A 16350-nucleotide genomic window follows, 5' to 3' on the forward strand; every position below is an offset into this window, starting at 1 on the left:
TATCTTCCTGTGTCCAATAATTCAGCAAGGCTCAGCAGAGCAGCTTCCTGACAGGCTCCTGCTAATGTGGCCCAGGACCTCTGGCAGAAGCAGAGTGGGAGGCACTCGGAGTTAAAAACAGCCAGGAGCTTTTCCTTTTGGATTTCCATTGTAGGATAATTCAAGAGATCCCTTCCTCAAATGAGCACAACTGACCTTGAAAGTCTCATTACTGCTTTATTTTGAGCTGAAGAATGATTTGGACCAGCTCATCACCCCTCCCTTCCCCCAAAGATTAATCTGGCCATTTCCCCCATTGTGCCACTTTTTTAGGATACAGAGCACCACTGGCTTTTCCAACATCCTTTTCCATGTACAGAATGGCAGCTGTGTAGATCCCAGAAAAGGGAATGCATAGGGAAGCAGTGCTGCATTTTGCCTGAGTGCTGACATTAATTCTCTTGCTACTTTTCTTGATTTGGGGTTTGACAGCCTTAATCACAGACTGGTATTTTCAACTTCTTGTTTCCTCCATTCATTTAGTACTGTGTAGGAAGACACAGAAAGAAATCCAAACAAAATCTCTCATCCTCACCTCAAATCCAAATCAACCTCCACCTTCCTCATGCAAAAAAAACCCCAAAAAAACAGAACTCAACATGCCTGGTTACTTTTCCAAAGCTAACTGTAAATATTCTGAAAATTAAAGTTACATAGCAATGAAATGCAGAGAAAGTGCCCCTGGCAGGAAAGGAAACAATAAAGATGAGGATGTATTTCTCCATGCACGGAATTTGCATGGAATTGGGCTTTTCATTTAGGGATCTCACTGTGTGGCACCAAACTCATTCATCAGCTCCACTAAACTCTACAAATCCCAACTGCAATTTCTGTGCTCCAAGACTTGGACCAGCAAGACTGGAAACTGCAAATTAGCTTCCAAATGTAAGGCTGAAATGTGTTTTAAAATAGAAATTCTGTGTCTCCAGCACTGCCACAGGACACCAGTAACCTGCACTGTGCTAATCCACAGCTGGGCTAGAAACAACACAGCTTCCATGGAATTCAGTCATCATATTTGTGATTGTCATCTGACAGTACAGCTTTGGGATTTCTTTGGGTTTTTTTCTCCCATACAACTTAACAACATCACAGTCTGAATTCAGCACACTCTGTAGGTTTTGTTTCTTCCTCTGCTGTTAATTGAAGATTCTTTTTTAACATTCCAGATTACCTTTGGAAGCAGTTTAAATATACAGAAGGACTTTATATTCAGTCAGGGAATAAGATATTTGCAAAGGCTTCAGAAAGGCACAGAACCACATTTCCAGAAAATCAGACTTCAAGTCTTCCCCAAAAATATGCACATACATTTACAGCACTCTCTATCTCCAATAAACCTAACGGAACCATTCCCCTAAACTCTTCTCTAGCTGAAATTTGTTTTCATTCAGAAAGTAATTTATTTAAAAAAGTGTTTCATGACTTGGAGCAATGAAATTTATCTAAAGTATGAAGCTTTTCTACACAGTTTCTATACAAATTATGTACAAAAAGACTCCAACAGAGAAGGTAAAGGTTGTGGAGCAAATTAGAGTCAACATTTCCAAACGAAATAATGAGTTTTACTTCACTTTTCCCCAATGATCTTTCCCCAAAAGCTGCTCAGACTATGAAAACAGATCTAGTCAACCCATTAGTGCCAAATGCTGGCATTTCCTTTATAGTTCCTGGAAAATGAAGCCATTTTCATGTAAGATAGAAATAACATTTATCATCAATCTGTTTAAGCTTAGGTAGGAAGAGCTTTTATTTCAATATTTGGAAATGAATGGATTGGAAAAAGAAAGAAAAAAGAGGTTCAGGGACCATAAAACTCCCATGTTTTCAAATTCCTTTAAACACTATGACAGCTGTTGATACATTTTAGCACATGCAACAGGTTCTAGGAGATCAATGGAATAAAAAACTGAACCCCAGTGCTCCCCTGCCCTTCAACAGCACAAACCCTCTGGCAGTGCCCTTAGTGTGAGCATTAATTAGCCAGGCAGTGTCAAAAGAAAATCACCCATGGAAATCAAGAATCTGCACATTAAAAAGTAATAAAATTAATCTTGGATTAATGGCAACTAATTTGGTGTCTAGCAGCAAAGCCCTACTCCCCACCTCAAAGCCAGAATGAACTGCAATTCTTCCCCACCTGGAATGGGAGGGAAAGGCAGGCAGAGGATGCCATTCCTGAGGTCTCCTAAGCACCTCAGCACCCCTGTGAAGGATCCAGGGAGGATGTGGCAGGTGAGGAAGGGCAGTTCCTTACTGCCCTCAGCACTGGCTACATGACAAGAACCCCAGACCCAACAGTGATGGAAAAAACCAGCAGCGTTTGGCTCTAAGCCTCTCCTGTGATGGGCAAATTTCATACTTCAAGTGAAAGGCAGAATTGGGGGCTTATAATTAAAAATTACAAATTCCACTGAGAACTGGTTCTGCAACCTCCTGACTTTTAACCTGAAACCTGTTTGCTTTGCTATAATGTACCAAACTTGACATTTAACACACGAGCCACAAATGGGTCCTTCAGGTTTAACAAATCAATGCAGAACCTTGGAACCAGCCCCAAATCGTAAGGAACAGAGCTCAAAAGCCTCGTCTGCGGCTCTCTGGAGGCTCTCCCCGTGCTGTCATTGTCACCTGCTGCCTTCAGGCGATGCTCTCAGAGCTAATGACACAGAAGGTCACCTTTCCCAGGACAGCATTTCTTAAAGACAACAAGTTCCGTCTGCCAAACCTTTCTGCAAAACACAACCTGTGCACCTGGACAGGATGAGCTGGCCCCACCCTGTGCACTCAGCCACAAGGAACAGCTCTCTCTAGGAAATCCAATCCTTTTAGAAATGGCACCTTTAAATAGGCTCCCACTCCAGAGCTCTTAATGACCCCAGGGAGAAGTGGCTGCACTGAAGCACTTTCTCTTCTCTTCATTTTTCAGCTCATGCTTTCAGCACACTCCACTTGTGCCTGGCCCCTTTCCAGGGCCCAGTTCTAGACTTGGTGTCCTAAAAGCCTTGATTTCAAGTGACTAAACAACAGGCAGTTCCAAACCAGTGCTTGAGTACTTTTACAAATGCCTTAATTGATCAATATTGGGCTTTTGGCAGAGTTACAGGGATGCTGTACTCTGAACAAAAGCGTCCAATGCTCCATTAAAGCAAATATTAACACATTGCATAGCAGCTGTGTGAAAACTCCTTCAAAGCCAAGAAATGAGGCAGAGTGCCAGAGGAGAAGCAACTGATTAATAGTTCTGTGACACTGGTGCATGTTGAAATAAACTGGATTATCACTTCTCCCTCTCTTTTGAAATATGAATACCCTGCACACCACACTGATGTATGGATGCAGCAGTAAAGGCAGTGTTCCATGGATGAACTTCCCAGTGTATCAGCCACCCTTTGAAACACCTGTACTCCATCAAACAAGGATTTGGGAGCACTAATTGTCGAGGCTTAGAGTTTACAGCTCTTAAGGGTGCACTCCCTACAGCTCAGACCCTGCAAATCTGAACATTTCCACATTTCCAGTATCATGCATGGTCTCCATTCTTTAAAGTCCCTTTTCAAAAAATGAAGAACCTCCAGCATTGCAGATAAAGGCACTGAAGAAAATAATGGCAAGACTTCCTGGCAGTGTGTCACTGACTTCAAACAACAGCTTTTGATTTTACTTCATTACTTCTCCAGCTAAGCTGAAGAACATGTACCTTGCAGGCTGGGATGCCTCCAGCTCCTGCCTCAGAAATAATGAGCCTTGCTCTTGGAAAACTAACAGCATTCATCATTTATGTGTTAGAATATATCCATCCCCACCACTACAGCCTGCATGTGTATTTCCAAACAGAGAGTATTTCAGTTTTCTGCTGAAGAGAAAATGCCAAGCTGTTCTCTCAGGCTTCCTGCAATCCAGACATGAATAGGAGAAGGAAGGAAATGCAAACTGTCAGACCCATTCCTTCAAACTCACAGAATATTCATGTCAAGTGCAGACATTAATAAGAACTGAGACTTTTTTCCCTTTTTTCCTTTGAGGCACCCAGTGAACACAAGTTTTTCCATGCTCTCCAGCACGTACTTACCCTCAGTTCCACCTCTTTGCCAAGTAAGTCATACAGGACTGCTCCTTTGGAGGTGATTTCAGAAGCAAGCTGCCTAGCTGCCTTCAAGTCAGCAATCTGGGAACACAGCAACAGCACTGAATAGCAGGACAACCCCCAACATCACAAAGAAAATCCAGGATATTTCCCATTTTGATGTCAAAATTTCACAGGAGGTCAAAACTCTACCAGAGGCTGGGCACTGGAATCAGAGTGAACACGTCTCTCTTGGCTTTGAAACAGCCCAGGTGAGGCCCCTTCAGGTACAGGTTTCTGAGTGAAACCCCAAGCACTTTAAGCCAAGAAAAAAACCCACAAATCTCCTCAGAACTGTGACTCAGCCAGTTGTTGGTTCATGTGCTGCCCAGGACAAAGGGAAACATAGGCAGAAGTAAAGATTTTATATACCAAGAGGAATGTGACCAGCCTGCAGTGTAAGCCCTGAACTTTTGAGCACTTACCACGTGGTTTTTTGTTATTTTTTCAGAGAGACACATCAGACTTACACAGAGGAGAATCACCTGTGGGTCTGCCATTTTCTCAAGAATCACAGGAACAGAGAATCATGGGATGGTTTGTGTGGGAAGAGACCTTAAAGCCCATCCAGTCCCACCCCCTGCCATGGGCAGGGACACCTTCCACAGAAGTAGTAACAGAAATTCCTCTTATTTAGTAAAGTGCTGGGTTATTGGGGTTTTTTAATATTTAGAGAAGGTGCTTTTAAAATATCTAGAGATGGCTTTTATTTTAAGGGCTTGAACAGCTTTGATGTCTGTTAGGGTCACAGGAAGATCTCCCTTTGCTTCAATGCAAATGGGCTGAAAAATCAACTTTCAGTCAGTATTTTGCAAGCTCCTCCTGTTGCAAAAGTTTTGTAAGTAAAGAATAATCTTTATTCCAGCCTACTCCAATATTTCTATGATTTCAACAGCATTTCAATGCTGTTGAGAGAGAAAGAGAACCAATTTTGTGCCACTGTTGCCTTGTTTGTGGTTGAGAATTCAGAGATCAAAGCAAATCACAGAATCACAGAACCTCACCTACTGAAAGTCTGACTTAAAACCCGGCCTACTGCCTTGCCAGAAGATTCTCCACTTAAATTTCAGCTAGAAAACAGGTGAGTTTTTCCTAAGTGAACACAAGAGTGCCAGTTTTGCTTACTTTTGAGCCCAGATCAAACTTGAACTTGCTGCTGTCCTCCTCTGGGAGGTCTGCACGCTCCCCTCCCTGGGTGTTCATGGCCCTGTAGAGCACCGAGGTGACCTTGAGCAGCTCCTTCACAGCGTATCCATCTGCCTGGTACAGCTTCTTCGTGTTGAGCTTGATGTGAGCCTTAGTAGCCTTGGGCAAGAAAGAAAGAATTCAGCAGTCATAAAGAACAAAATCCTCAGTTATCTGCACTCCAAAGCTCTTTTTGGGGGCACCATGCTCTGCTGTACAGAATAATTCCTCCATTTGGACACCCAGTTTGCCTCATCAGAATACTGGTATTTCTAGAAGAAATTTTTCTGAAAGCTGTGCACTTTCTGCATGTCAGAACATTTGCAGAAAACCCCTCAAACTATCATTATTTCTTCCCTGAGTAAAGATCAGCAAAAAACCCTGTGCACCACTTAAATTCAAATTAAGTTTAAGTGGAAAGTAAGTGCTGCCCAGGGCTTGCGATGATGCTACAGAGAGGTAAATTTCACCCTTAATGAGTTGCAAGAATAAGATCAGTTATCCTAATTTAACTGTCTTCTCTTCCAGCAGCACCTTCCAAATGTTTCATTGTGTCTCTCAATTTTCCCCTGCTATGATATTAGTGATTTTATTCCCTTGTCTCCCATCTCTGAAAGGTACAGACAGAGCAGTAAGGAAAAAAATATTAAAAATTCTAATATTATCTTTTTGTACTTCAAAATAATAAAGGGGGGAAATGACTATCTGCACAGAAAGGACACAAACGTTGTTCTTGAAATTCCTGGTAAGTTTATATTATAAATGAATAGCCCCAAGGAGCCAACCGCAAATTTCACATTAAACTTTGAGGGAGTCTTCGTGGTGGCATAACTAAACAAGGAAGCAAAAAAAAAAAATATTGATCGCTAGCTATGGATATAAAAATTAAGCTTTAAAATGACACATTAAGCCCAAAAGTGACTTAACATCTTCTTTTCAGTGTATTTTTAAGATGAAACTTCTGCTGAAATGTTTCTCCTTTGGGAATGCTGTGGCAGATAGAGCCTATCCATGAGTCACTGGTGGTATTACACAGCTTTGGTTTTACAGTGTTCCTGGAAGGAATTCCCATTCCCCTCAGGCTCTGACAGGGCAGGATCTTCAAGCTGGGGGAAGAGTCTCAAATATTACAGTATTTGGTACAAGGTTTGCCCACCTGTGAAACTAAAGAGAGAAAGGACCACCACCTCAAACCGTGGATTTGGCTCCAGCTTTTCAAAGGAAACAAAGCAAATGGATGTTGGCCCATGTTTCTTTGCATGTATTTTATTAAACTTTGTGACTTAAGAATCAGATTTTAATTTCCAATAAATATTTTCCTTTTGCCTCTCTCATCCCAAAATCTCAATCCAGCAGAGGAAAATGACTCTGTATCTGTTTCCAGTGACACGACCCAAGTGGAATGGCTGGAGCTGTGTCAGAGGAGGGTCAGGTTGGAGATCAGGAAAAGGTTTTTCCCCCAGGGGGTGCTGGGGCACTGACCAGGCTCCCCAGGGAATGGGCACAGCCCCAAGGCTGCCAGAGCTCAAGGTTCCAACTCAGGATATTCTGTGATTCCTGAAAACTGAAGCCCAAACTCCTAGAACAGGCTCCTGATGTTTTGCACCCTGAGCTGGGGGAATACAGAGTCACAGTACAAAAAAACCCTGATTCCTTTTGAAATGTTGTTCTCAGAACGACCTCAAATGAGCCAAGACACAAAGTGAAAAGCCAGGTATGTCCACCTCCCTTCCTCTGCAGTAGAAGCAATCTAAAAAATTAATTGTAGAAACAGCAAGTATGACATTGTAGGAGAAGTGGTCATTAAATTGATGGACTCTGTTAAACATCCCCTGTCCAAATGCACTAAATTATAAAGGATGTTGTTAAGACACGAGTTCCAATTTCAGCTCCATTCACTCTCAAGAGAGTAAAATCAATGTCTAGTAAGAGGGAAAAAATGGCTTTTCATTCAAAGGCTACTTAAAAAGAGAAAAAAATACACAGACAAGTACATATATTTTTCAGATTGGCACAATGGCCCTGTGGAGTCAAGAAGACAACTTCATGTTTGGAAAGTCACCTCATCCCTTCATGTTTGGGACAGTTGCCTATTTTATTTGTTGTTATATTTTATAACATTTCTAGTTTTAAAGAACCATTTAAAGCCACAGCTATTTATTCTGAAGATCAGATGGTTAAAATGCAACAGAAGAATATATAAATATATAGCAAGAATGGCAGCAACAGCCAGAAAATTTGCTTAACTTCACAATCTGCTTTATTACTATAATGGAGCCAAATTTTGACTGTGGTGTCTGACTCTTACAAAAGGTTTTGTGGCCTCAGGTTGCTCAGTTTGTTTTCATGAATGGATTTCTATGAGATGAACTCATCAGAGGCTTTTTGTTGCCCTCTACTTCAAATTTGGATCCAAGTGGGCTCCAGCAGGGGCCAGGTACTGAGCCCCACCAATTAGGGGAGCTCTAGGGGGGCAAATGATTAAAAGTCCACCTAAGACAACCTTGCAGACACTTCAGAACTTTTAGGTGTGGAAAGGAGACATTTAGTAAATTCTCAAACTGCCAGGAACACAGAGCAGTACCTAATTTGTGTGGAAAATTAACACCTCCTTACTCCTTGTTCAGTAAAGCAGAGCAAAGCTCCAGTTGTACTTCCTAATGATGGATCTGTCCTGACATTCTCTTCTGAGACAATTCTGTCTCCATCAAATCTCCCAAATTAAGCCATTAACTCCTGGAGAACATAATTGTGGACAGTGAATTATTAAGGAAATGTCTACAAGCTTTTCTCATCCTGAAAATGCTGAAAACCTACAATAATCCCCATATTAACTTGTAATATTAACTGAGACTAAGTACAGCATGATTAAAGTAATTTCCATTAATTTCATTTTCTGAATCATATTATGTAATTCTCCAAAACCTTTGAGATTTCTGACATGAAATCAGCTATTGAAAAGCAAGACATTATTTCTGCTTCCAGACTTGTGCTTGGAGGGGGGAAACACTTCCAAACAAAACAGACCTTTTCACTCCATCTCATGATGCTCCAGGGCTCAAAAGTACATTCTAATATGTACAGGAATGTACCATGCTCTGAACATGGCAAAATGAAGAACTAAGAGAATTTATGGTGCACACTATTCACAAATGACAAGGGAAATATGGTTAAAATGACATTTTAAATTGTTTTTAAGTATTGTAATTCATCTTTGGTATTAGCATAAAGACTTCCATTGCTTCCAGATCCACCTGCAGCCCCAGAAAGTTCTTTTCACATAATGAAGGGTGTTATCTAAGTGTGTGATAACATCAAAGGCTCACACTGCTTCAAAATCATATGAATTTTGGACAATGTTATTTTATTCCAAAAGACTAAAAAATTTCATGGCCCAATCCAAATATGCTCATGCATAAAAAAACTGGTCTGAGAAAAACACATGCCCTGATCTATGGAAAATCCCATACAACATATGCCAATATATGATTCTATAGCATAATGAAAACATCAGAAGTTATGATTATTCAAGCACAGAAGAGAATCAGGCATCCAAACTTAGAAATAACCATGGTGGGATCTCTTTTAAAACAACTGAAATGGTTTAAAACCATCTCCTATCTACAGCTCTGTCTTCCACTGTTACCTTTTATAAATAAGGAGAGATAAGAATTAATATTATTTTAGATCCCAATATTGTATTTAGATCCCAATATCCTATTTAGATCCCAATATCCTATTTAGATCCCAGTTCTGCAGAGAGAAGGCCAAGATGTCTGTAACAGCACGCCCTGGCCTCTTCAAATTTCCACCAGCACAAGACACAGGATCACAGAATGGTTTGGGTGGGAAGGGACCTTAAATCCCATCCAGTCCCACCCCGTGCCATGGGCAGGGACTCCTTCCACTATCCCAGGCCGCTCCAAGCCCCATCCAACCTGGACACTTCCAGGGATAATGCAGCACCAGAATGCAACACAAACTCAGCCACCTCTTGAAGGGAAACTCTGTGGCGTTAAGAGAGAAAGTTCTAAAGCTGACATGGAACCAGGATTTCAGATTTTCAGGATTTCAGCCCAAGCACAGCTCCCGGGCAGACTCACCATGAACTGAGCCACAGCCTTAATGAAGAAAACCCGGTCCTGCTCTGTCTCCACATCCCCAGGAATGTCAGTCTGAGGTTCATACCTGTGCAAACAACAGGTGGAGATTAGAACAAGGTTCTGGCAATATTAAAAGAGACTGGTCCATCTGTGAGGCAAAAATCAAACACAAAGCAAGCACAGACAAGAGTGGAAAATAAATGTGCAGCTCCCACTGCAGCCTGGGGCATCCAGACCCTGGAATGCACACAGTGGGGTTGTACAAAACCTGACACACTGCACAAGTTCCTATCCAGACATCATTTCGAACATTCTCCTTTCACAAGTAAAGGAAACTTACGGAAAAACAAACCTGAAATCTGTGAAACGCTTAAAAAAACCAGGAGTGAGATGCAGAAAATTCTAGGAGTGGCCAGTCTATAGGAACCAGGGAGGAATAAAGGAAAATTCAGTGATTTGGACCCTCAGTGTAAACAGCAGCATCTTCAAGACTATTTAGGCAACTTAATCCAAGTAATTTTGAGTGGTTGTGAGTATATCCCTATTTCATGATAATTGCAAGAGTATTCAGCAAATTTCTAATGGCTTGGGAATTAATGGATATTAATTATGAATCCAGGACAAAAAACCAGCAATCAGACAAACTGGTCAATGTTGGTTTCAATTATAATATTCTACCTCATGATCTTAAAAAAAAACTCTTAATTTTACACTTAATTGGGAGAGAGAAGATAATGTGTAATTCAAGTAACACTTCAAGACACAGAAATATTTAACCAAAGGCTGACAATGGGTTAGGTGGGTGTAAAACTGCAACTGGACAGTGGTAGATTTGAACCAAACCATTTTACTTGTTTTAAACAGGTTGTGGATGCAGGACAATACCAGGCTGAGCCAACAACTGTAGCAACAAGGCAAAAACTGGCTGGGTTTTGGTGAAGTTCCCACAGTAGATCAATCACCCTGTTTGGATAAAAGGTCATGGACAGGATGGTTGTGGAATTTGGAGAATATGGGAGAGAGATAAAGCTACTTTTGAATGAATGTGCCCACAGACACGGTGCAACCTCTGCCAGGACTGAGTCACTGCGTTTCCTACTCCACTCTGTGTAATTAAACTAAAAACCTGCAAACTACCACATTTCTATCTGGTATTTAGAAGAGCAGAGCTCAAAGAGTAAGTATCACTGAGTTCCCTAATTTCACACCACACCATCGGTTCCAAGCACACTCCCCGCATGCCAGCATCAGCCCAAAATTTGTTAGCCTCATCACCAACCTTTTCACCAGCCACAGCAGCACTTCTGACACAAGCATGAAGTTTGGGGTGTGGAAATTCTCCATGGATATGAGTCGAGGATACCCCAGCGCCCTCATCATCTCAGTAAAATCTGAAAAATGAGGAAGAGCAGGGATTCCTTCTTATATATCCGATAAGGGCTTTGCCAAGATTGCCATCCCCCATAGAGTGCTGCTTAGTTACCATGAGATATACCCAGTGCAAACCACTGTTAAAAAATTCAACCTCAATAATTAACATAAATCACATCATTTCAACAGAAAACACGCCAAAGTGAAAAGAGGCGTTTTAAACGAGATTCACTAAGCTGAAACAACGCTGACACAGTCTCTCCCTGCAAACGCAACGTGCAATTGTGTCCCCTAGGGGCTGGGGGAATCCCGCCTGTGCAGGGCTGTGCCACCGGGACCCCTCCCAGGCAGGGACCGGCGGGCTCAGCCCTGCATCCCCCGCGGCACCGCCCGCCGGCAGCTCCGTGTGCGGCCGAGCGGAGCAGCGGGGCCCCCCGGGAGGCCGAGCCGGGGGTGCCGCGTCCCGCCCGGCCCCGCCCGGCCCCGGCCGCGCTCACTGCGGAGGTCGCGGAACGACATCGCCGGGACCCGCGGCCGAGCGGCTCTGAGGCAACGCGCTACGGCGGCGCGGCGGGGCCAAACCCTGCGGGAAGCGAAGTGTGCGGCGGGCTGGACAGGGAATCACGGAATCACGGAATCACGGAATCACGGGATAACTTGAGGTGGAAGAGCGCTCTGAGATCTCCGAATCAACCTGTGATCGGTCGCCACCGTGGCGACCAGAGCAGAGCACTGAATGCCATGTCTAAGCTTTCCGTAAACACCTCCCGCCACAGTGAATCCATCGCGCACATGGGCAGCCCGTTCTGGTATCCCTTCACCCTTTATGGTGTGGAAAACGAGGTTCACTCTTAGTAAAGTTTTAAGGAAAGTTTAATAAAAGGGACAATTAGGAGACAATAGCAAAAAGGGTATTATTGCCCGGTGCTTTGGCAGAGATCCAAAGGCACCCTCTACATCCAAAGATCGTCTTTAAAAGTACATTTCCTATTGCATATTCATCACAATCATGCATGATTCATAAATTCTTTGGAGTTTCTGTGTATCATCCCATCAGCCTTATCTTCCTTCTTGGCTCCATTCCATCTCTGCTCCCTCCATCAATTCTTCTCTCTGGTTTCAGGTCGTCTTCTTCTCTGATAAGATACTCCAGGAATGTGAAGGCTTTCTCTGCCTATTTTTTCTTATCTGACTACATAAACAATAGACATTCGATATCATGTATTACATTACAGAACCTAGGTAAAGTTTTTCTAACATTAAGGAACGTAAAAAAAAAAGCCAATATCACAATATATTCATAACAATTACGTAACATGCGAAAAGCCAACATCACAATACATTCATAACAATGAGAAGAAATTCTTCCTAGTATCCAACCTAAACCTCGCCTGGCACACTTAAGACTATGTCTTCTTATCCTGTCCCTTGTTCCCTGGGAGCAGAGCCCAGCCCCCACCTATTACAGCTGGTGTCAGGTCAGTGGCTCTGACCCAGGAAGAGGTGACCGGTCCGGAGAGATGGTCCTGAAAGGAATTGCCTTCCCCAGGCCCGGTGTCTTCCCTCAGCTGCTGGCAGGAGGGTCCTTGCAGAGGCTGTCAGCTCTTTAGTGATTATCAGCTCGTGATTCCAGCTCAGCTCTGCAGGGCAGCCTCCAGGCCAAGCCAGACCAGAGAGAGAGACGAGAGGCTCGTGTGGCTGGTTCTGCACGAAGGGAGCTTTATTGTGGGTCCCCTCCAGCGAAGGGGAAAGCCAGGGACGAGAGCTCTCCCTCACAGGGGCAGAGGGCTTAGCTTTTATAGGGATACAGGGGATGGGTAAAGGCCAATGGGTTACAAAGGATCTGCATAGGGTCTCCTAAAGGATTGGGGGTCTGTGTTTTCTCGCCGTGACCAAAGAAGTGGTTGCCTTTCCAGGGAGTCCTGCTGGGCCATTACAAAATCTCTTATCTCAGCAGAGATCCCTCCAGGGCAGGGGCTGGGCATACCCCACACCCACCTGGCTGCACCCTCCTGTCACGAAGCTGCCAAGAGTGAGAAGTTCCCCCCTCAGCCTCCTCTTCTCCAGGATGGCTCCCCCAGGCTCCCTCAGCCGCTCCGCACAGGACATGAGCTCCAGCCCCTTCCCCAGCTCCCTTCCCTTCCCTGCACCCGCTCCAGCCCCTCAATGTCCTTCTACAACTGAGGCCCCACAACTGCACACAGCACTCGAGCTGTGGCCTCCCCAGTGCCCAGCACAGGGCCACGAGCACTGCCCTGCCCCTGCCGGCCACTCCCTGCGCCCCGCCCTGGCTCTGCCCCGGCGGCCTCGGCAGGGTCCGGCCTCCCCCGTGTGCTGTGGGGCGGGAGACGCTGCCCCGACAGCCCGGGCGAAGCGGTGGCAGCTCCGTGTTGTGGCTGTGTCCCCCGCGCTGGGGACACCCCCGGGCTAAGCCGGGATGGGGTTTGTGCCTCAGGATGGAGGGCTGGGAGCCATCGCCGGGGGATTCCGAGGAACCCCGGCCGTGTGTGGGGTGTGAGGGGAGGCCCGGCGGGGCCCGTTCTGCACCCGGCCGGAGCACACACGGACCCACCGGCCACATCCCATCCATCCATATACCCTTCACGCGCTCTGCAGAGGACGACGAGGATCTCTCCGAGGGCAAGAGCCCGGCTTTTGTGGAGCAAAAATCAAAGGAAACCATGAATGAGACTAGAAGGTAAATCTCCAACTGCAGGCTGGGGTATCTGGACCCCGGAATGCACACAGTGGGTTTGTGTACGAACTGCAAAACGTGTAAAGCCTGACACACTTCCCTGGCAGGAATTGCTGCTGGGGGGTCCTGAATACACCTCTTCAGCCACTGTGGATAAGGAGCAAAATTTACTAGGCTCAGTCAAGGCTGGGAAATGAAAACATGGCTGTTAGAAAGTCAACTAACAGCAGCCTGTATCTTCACAAGTGTCTTTCCCTTTGTCGTGAAGAAACCATAAACACAAGACACAAAATTCCTAACCCTGCTACAGTATTCATTGTATATCCTCACTGATCCCTATGGTCAGGTCTGCATTTCCATCCTGCATTTCCTTTTGTCTGTAAGCACCAGGGCAGGCCATGGCTTTGCTCATGCCAACCTTCCAGCAGACAGTTTGTATCCTGTACATCATCCATGACTCAGAGCTCTGAAAGTTCTTCAGAATAAAAGTCAATTAAACTGTACAGGTACATTTTTATAGGAAAACTGAGAATCCCACCTTTAGAAATATTTTATTGATAACATCTACAAATTATCTTTTGTTCTATTACTGTCCATATTGTACCAGAGTGCACGAAAAGGCACAGGGAGGGTTCTGGGTTGTCCCAGAAGGTGCTCTCAGGACCCTGGGGCACCCGGGGCTGCTGGTGGACAGCGGCTGAAGCAGAGCCAGGTGTGCCCAGGTGGGCGAGAAGGCCAATGGCCCCTGGCCTGTGTCAGCAGTGGCATGGCCAGCAGGAGCAGGGCAGTGCTCGTGGCCCTGTGCTGGGCACTGGGGAGGCCACAGCTCGAGTGCTGTGTGCAGTTGTGAGGCCTCAGTTGCAGAAGGACATTGAGGGGCTGGAGCGTGTGCAGGGAAGGGAACAGAGCTGGGGAAGGGGCTGGAGCTCATGTCCTGTGCAGAGAGGCTGAGGGAGCCTGGGGGCCCATCCTGGAGGAGGCTCAGGGGGAACTTCTCACTCTCGGCAGCTTCATGACAGGAGGGTGCAGCCAGGTGGGGGCCAGGCTCTGCTCCCAGGGAACAGGGACAGGATAAGGGGACGTGGAGTCACAGAATCACAGAATGTGTGGAGTTGAAAGGGACCCCCAAGGATCTTCCAAGTCCAGCTCTTGGCCCTGCACTGGAGAGCCCTGTGCTGAACATGCTGCTGTGAAAGGCCAGCAAAGTCTGCACAGGGGACAGAGGAGTCCTGCAAGAGTCACCCGTATTCAGGAGAAGGGACAGAGTGCGCCAGGCCGTACCCCGGTGGGGTCTCTCTCAGGTTTTTGGAGGAGGCAGCCTCCTTTTCTCCTGAACTCCTGACTGCATGTTGCCCTCCTCCTTTCCCCAGTGTTGATGTCCTAGGAAGGTGCAGCCTTCCCCAACCACCTACCCCATATTGCCCCTTGAACACATAGCCCTGCCTTGTCATGCATTGTAAGACCACTGAAATGAGCTTGAAGCCCAGCCTGGGCAGAAAAGTTCATCTTCACAAGTCCATGAAGCCTGGGCATTTTCCCCTAAAGTTCAGAAGTTCAGACTGTGCTTGAGTCTGCCCCCAGCCATTCCTCCAGACCGAGTCCTCTGTGACGACATTCACACCCATTTCTCCTGTCCCAGGCAACAGCCTTGTGACATCGCAGCCTTTGGGGACAGCGTGGTGGTTGGTAAGTGTCCCCAGCCCATCGCCGTGCCCAGAGCCCAGGCAGAAGTCGGCTGGGAAGGACGTCCAGAGCCTGTTCGGCGGGGGCAGCTCGTCCGTCAGCAGCACCATGCTCAGCCAGGGGCTCTTGCGGCTGCTGCCGCTCTTGGTGCAGCCGCTGGACCCTTCCAGCCACGCTGCTGGGGACACAGGGAGCTGGGATGCGCTTCCCCAGGCCCTGGAGGAGCAGGAGGCCGCGGCACCAGGGAGGGACGCCATGCTGGTCCTGGAGGCGCTGCCGTGGATCTGCGCAGCCGTGGCCCTGATTCTCAGGGGCTTTTACGTGGGCTGGGTCCTTGTCAGAGGGCTCAGGAGACGCTGGGGAGAGGTGAGGGAGGGGCTGAGGCAGGTGGGCCGGTGCCGGGGCCGCCACGGCCTTGGGCCAGGAGGCTGTGGGGCGAGGGCCGAGGGCCCCCGTGGGGGAGCAGAGCTGGGCAGGCCCCGCGGGTGCCTCTGGGGCAGCCCTTCGGCCAAGGCTTTGGCGGAGCGGGGGCTGAGCCCGGCGCTGGGCAGGAACGGGCCCGGCTGAGCCCGGAGCTGCTCTTGCTGCAGCCTCTGCCCGGGGCAGCCCGGCCGGGCCCAGGCTCTCTGTGCAGGAGAGGCCAAGGGCAGCGCCCGAGGGCTCAGCCCCTCCGCCCCTCCGCCCCTCCATCGGGCTCCCTGTGCTGGGTGTTGCAGGCCAAGAGCCAGAGCGCCGGGGCCTCTGCACGGCCGTGCTGCCAGGGCCACGGCTGCTCCGAGGAGCTGCTGCAGCTGCTGCTGGAGAACCAGGCCCTGATGAAGATGTCTCTGCTCCAGAGCTCCCGGCAGAGGCCAGTGCCCAGAGGGAGGAGGCGAAGGAACGCCGGCACTCAGAAGAGCAGACTCCACCTCTCGCCTCTCCTCCGACTCCCCAGCCCCAGCTCATCTCTGGGCTTGGTGGACATGGCAGGGAATGTGTGACCAGTGCTGAGCCCGGGCACTGGGACATTCCCGCCCATAGGTGTTAGGAACCCCTTTGTTATTAGGAGATAGGTTTCCCTGGAATCTTCTTAACCACACAGTTCGAGTTTGTAGCAGCGTAGAAACTTTTAAGAGTATTAATGTTCAATAAATTTCATGTTTTCTGTA

The 16350-nt window shown here is 46.9% G+C and overlaps 2 protein-coding genes across 4 annotated transcripts in view; one reads left to right on the forward strand and one right to left on the reverse strand.

Moving 5' to 3' along the window:
* The window catches only part of CLUAP1 (clusterin associated protein 1), a 58099-nt gene extending 46704 nt beyond the window's left edge, over nucleotides 1–11395 (reverse strand). For 2 of the 3 annotated variants that reach the window (XM_042037725.1, XM_042037724.1), the window contains exons 1-5: nucleotides 11322–11395; nucleotides 10733–10844; nucleotides 9454–9538; nucleotides 5291–5470; nucleotides 4112–4207 (exon numbers count right to left, since the gene is read on the reverse strand). In XM_042037725.1, coding sequence (XP_041893659.1) covers nucleotides 4112–4207; nucleotides 5291–5470; nucleotides 9454–9538; nucleotides 10733–10844; nucleotides 11322–11343 — 495 coding nt within the window. In that variant the 5' untranslated portion in view covers nucleotides 11344–11395. The remainder of the gene's footprint in view (nucleotides 1–4111; nucleotides 4208–5290; nucleotides 5471–9453; nucleotides 9539–10732; nucleotides 10845–11321) is intronic. The other variant, XM_042037726.1, reaches the window with a different exon arrangement.
* A 221-nt stretch (nucleotides 11396–11616) lies between these two features.
* Nucleotides 11617–16350, forward strand: LOC121669115. The gene is made up of 3 exons (XM_042037607.1): nucleotides 11617–11653; nucleotides 15159–15568; nucleotides 15919–16350. The coding sequence occupies exons 1-3, from the start codon at nucleotides 11617–11619 to the stop codon at nucleotides 16180–16182; spliced, it is 711 nt and encodes a 236-aa protein (XP_041893541.1). The 3' UTR covers nucleotides 16183–16350.

This window comes from Corvus kubaryi, unplaced genomic scaffold (genome assembly GCF_017639235.1).
Source record: "Corvus kubaryi isolate FWS band 111438036 unplaced genomic scaffold, C.kubaryi_AGA036_p1.0 37387, whole genome shotgun sequence".
Lineage (NCBI taxonomy): Eukaryota > Metazoa > Chordata > Aves > Passeriformes > Corvidae > Corvus > Corvus kubaryi.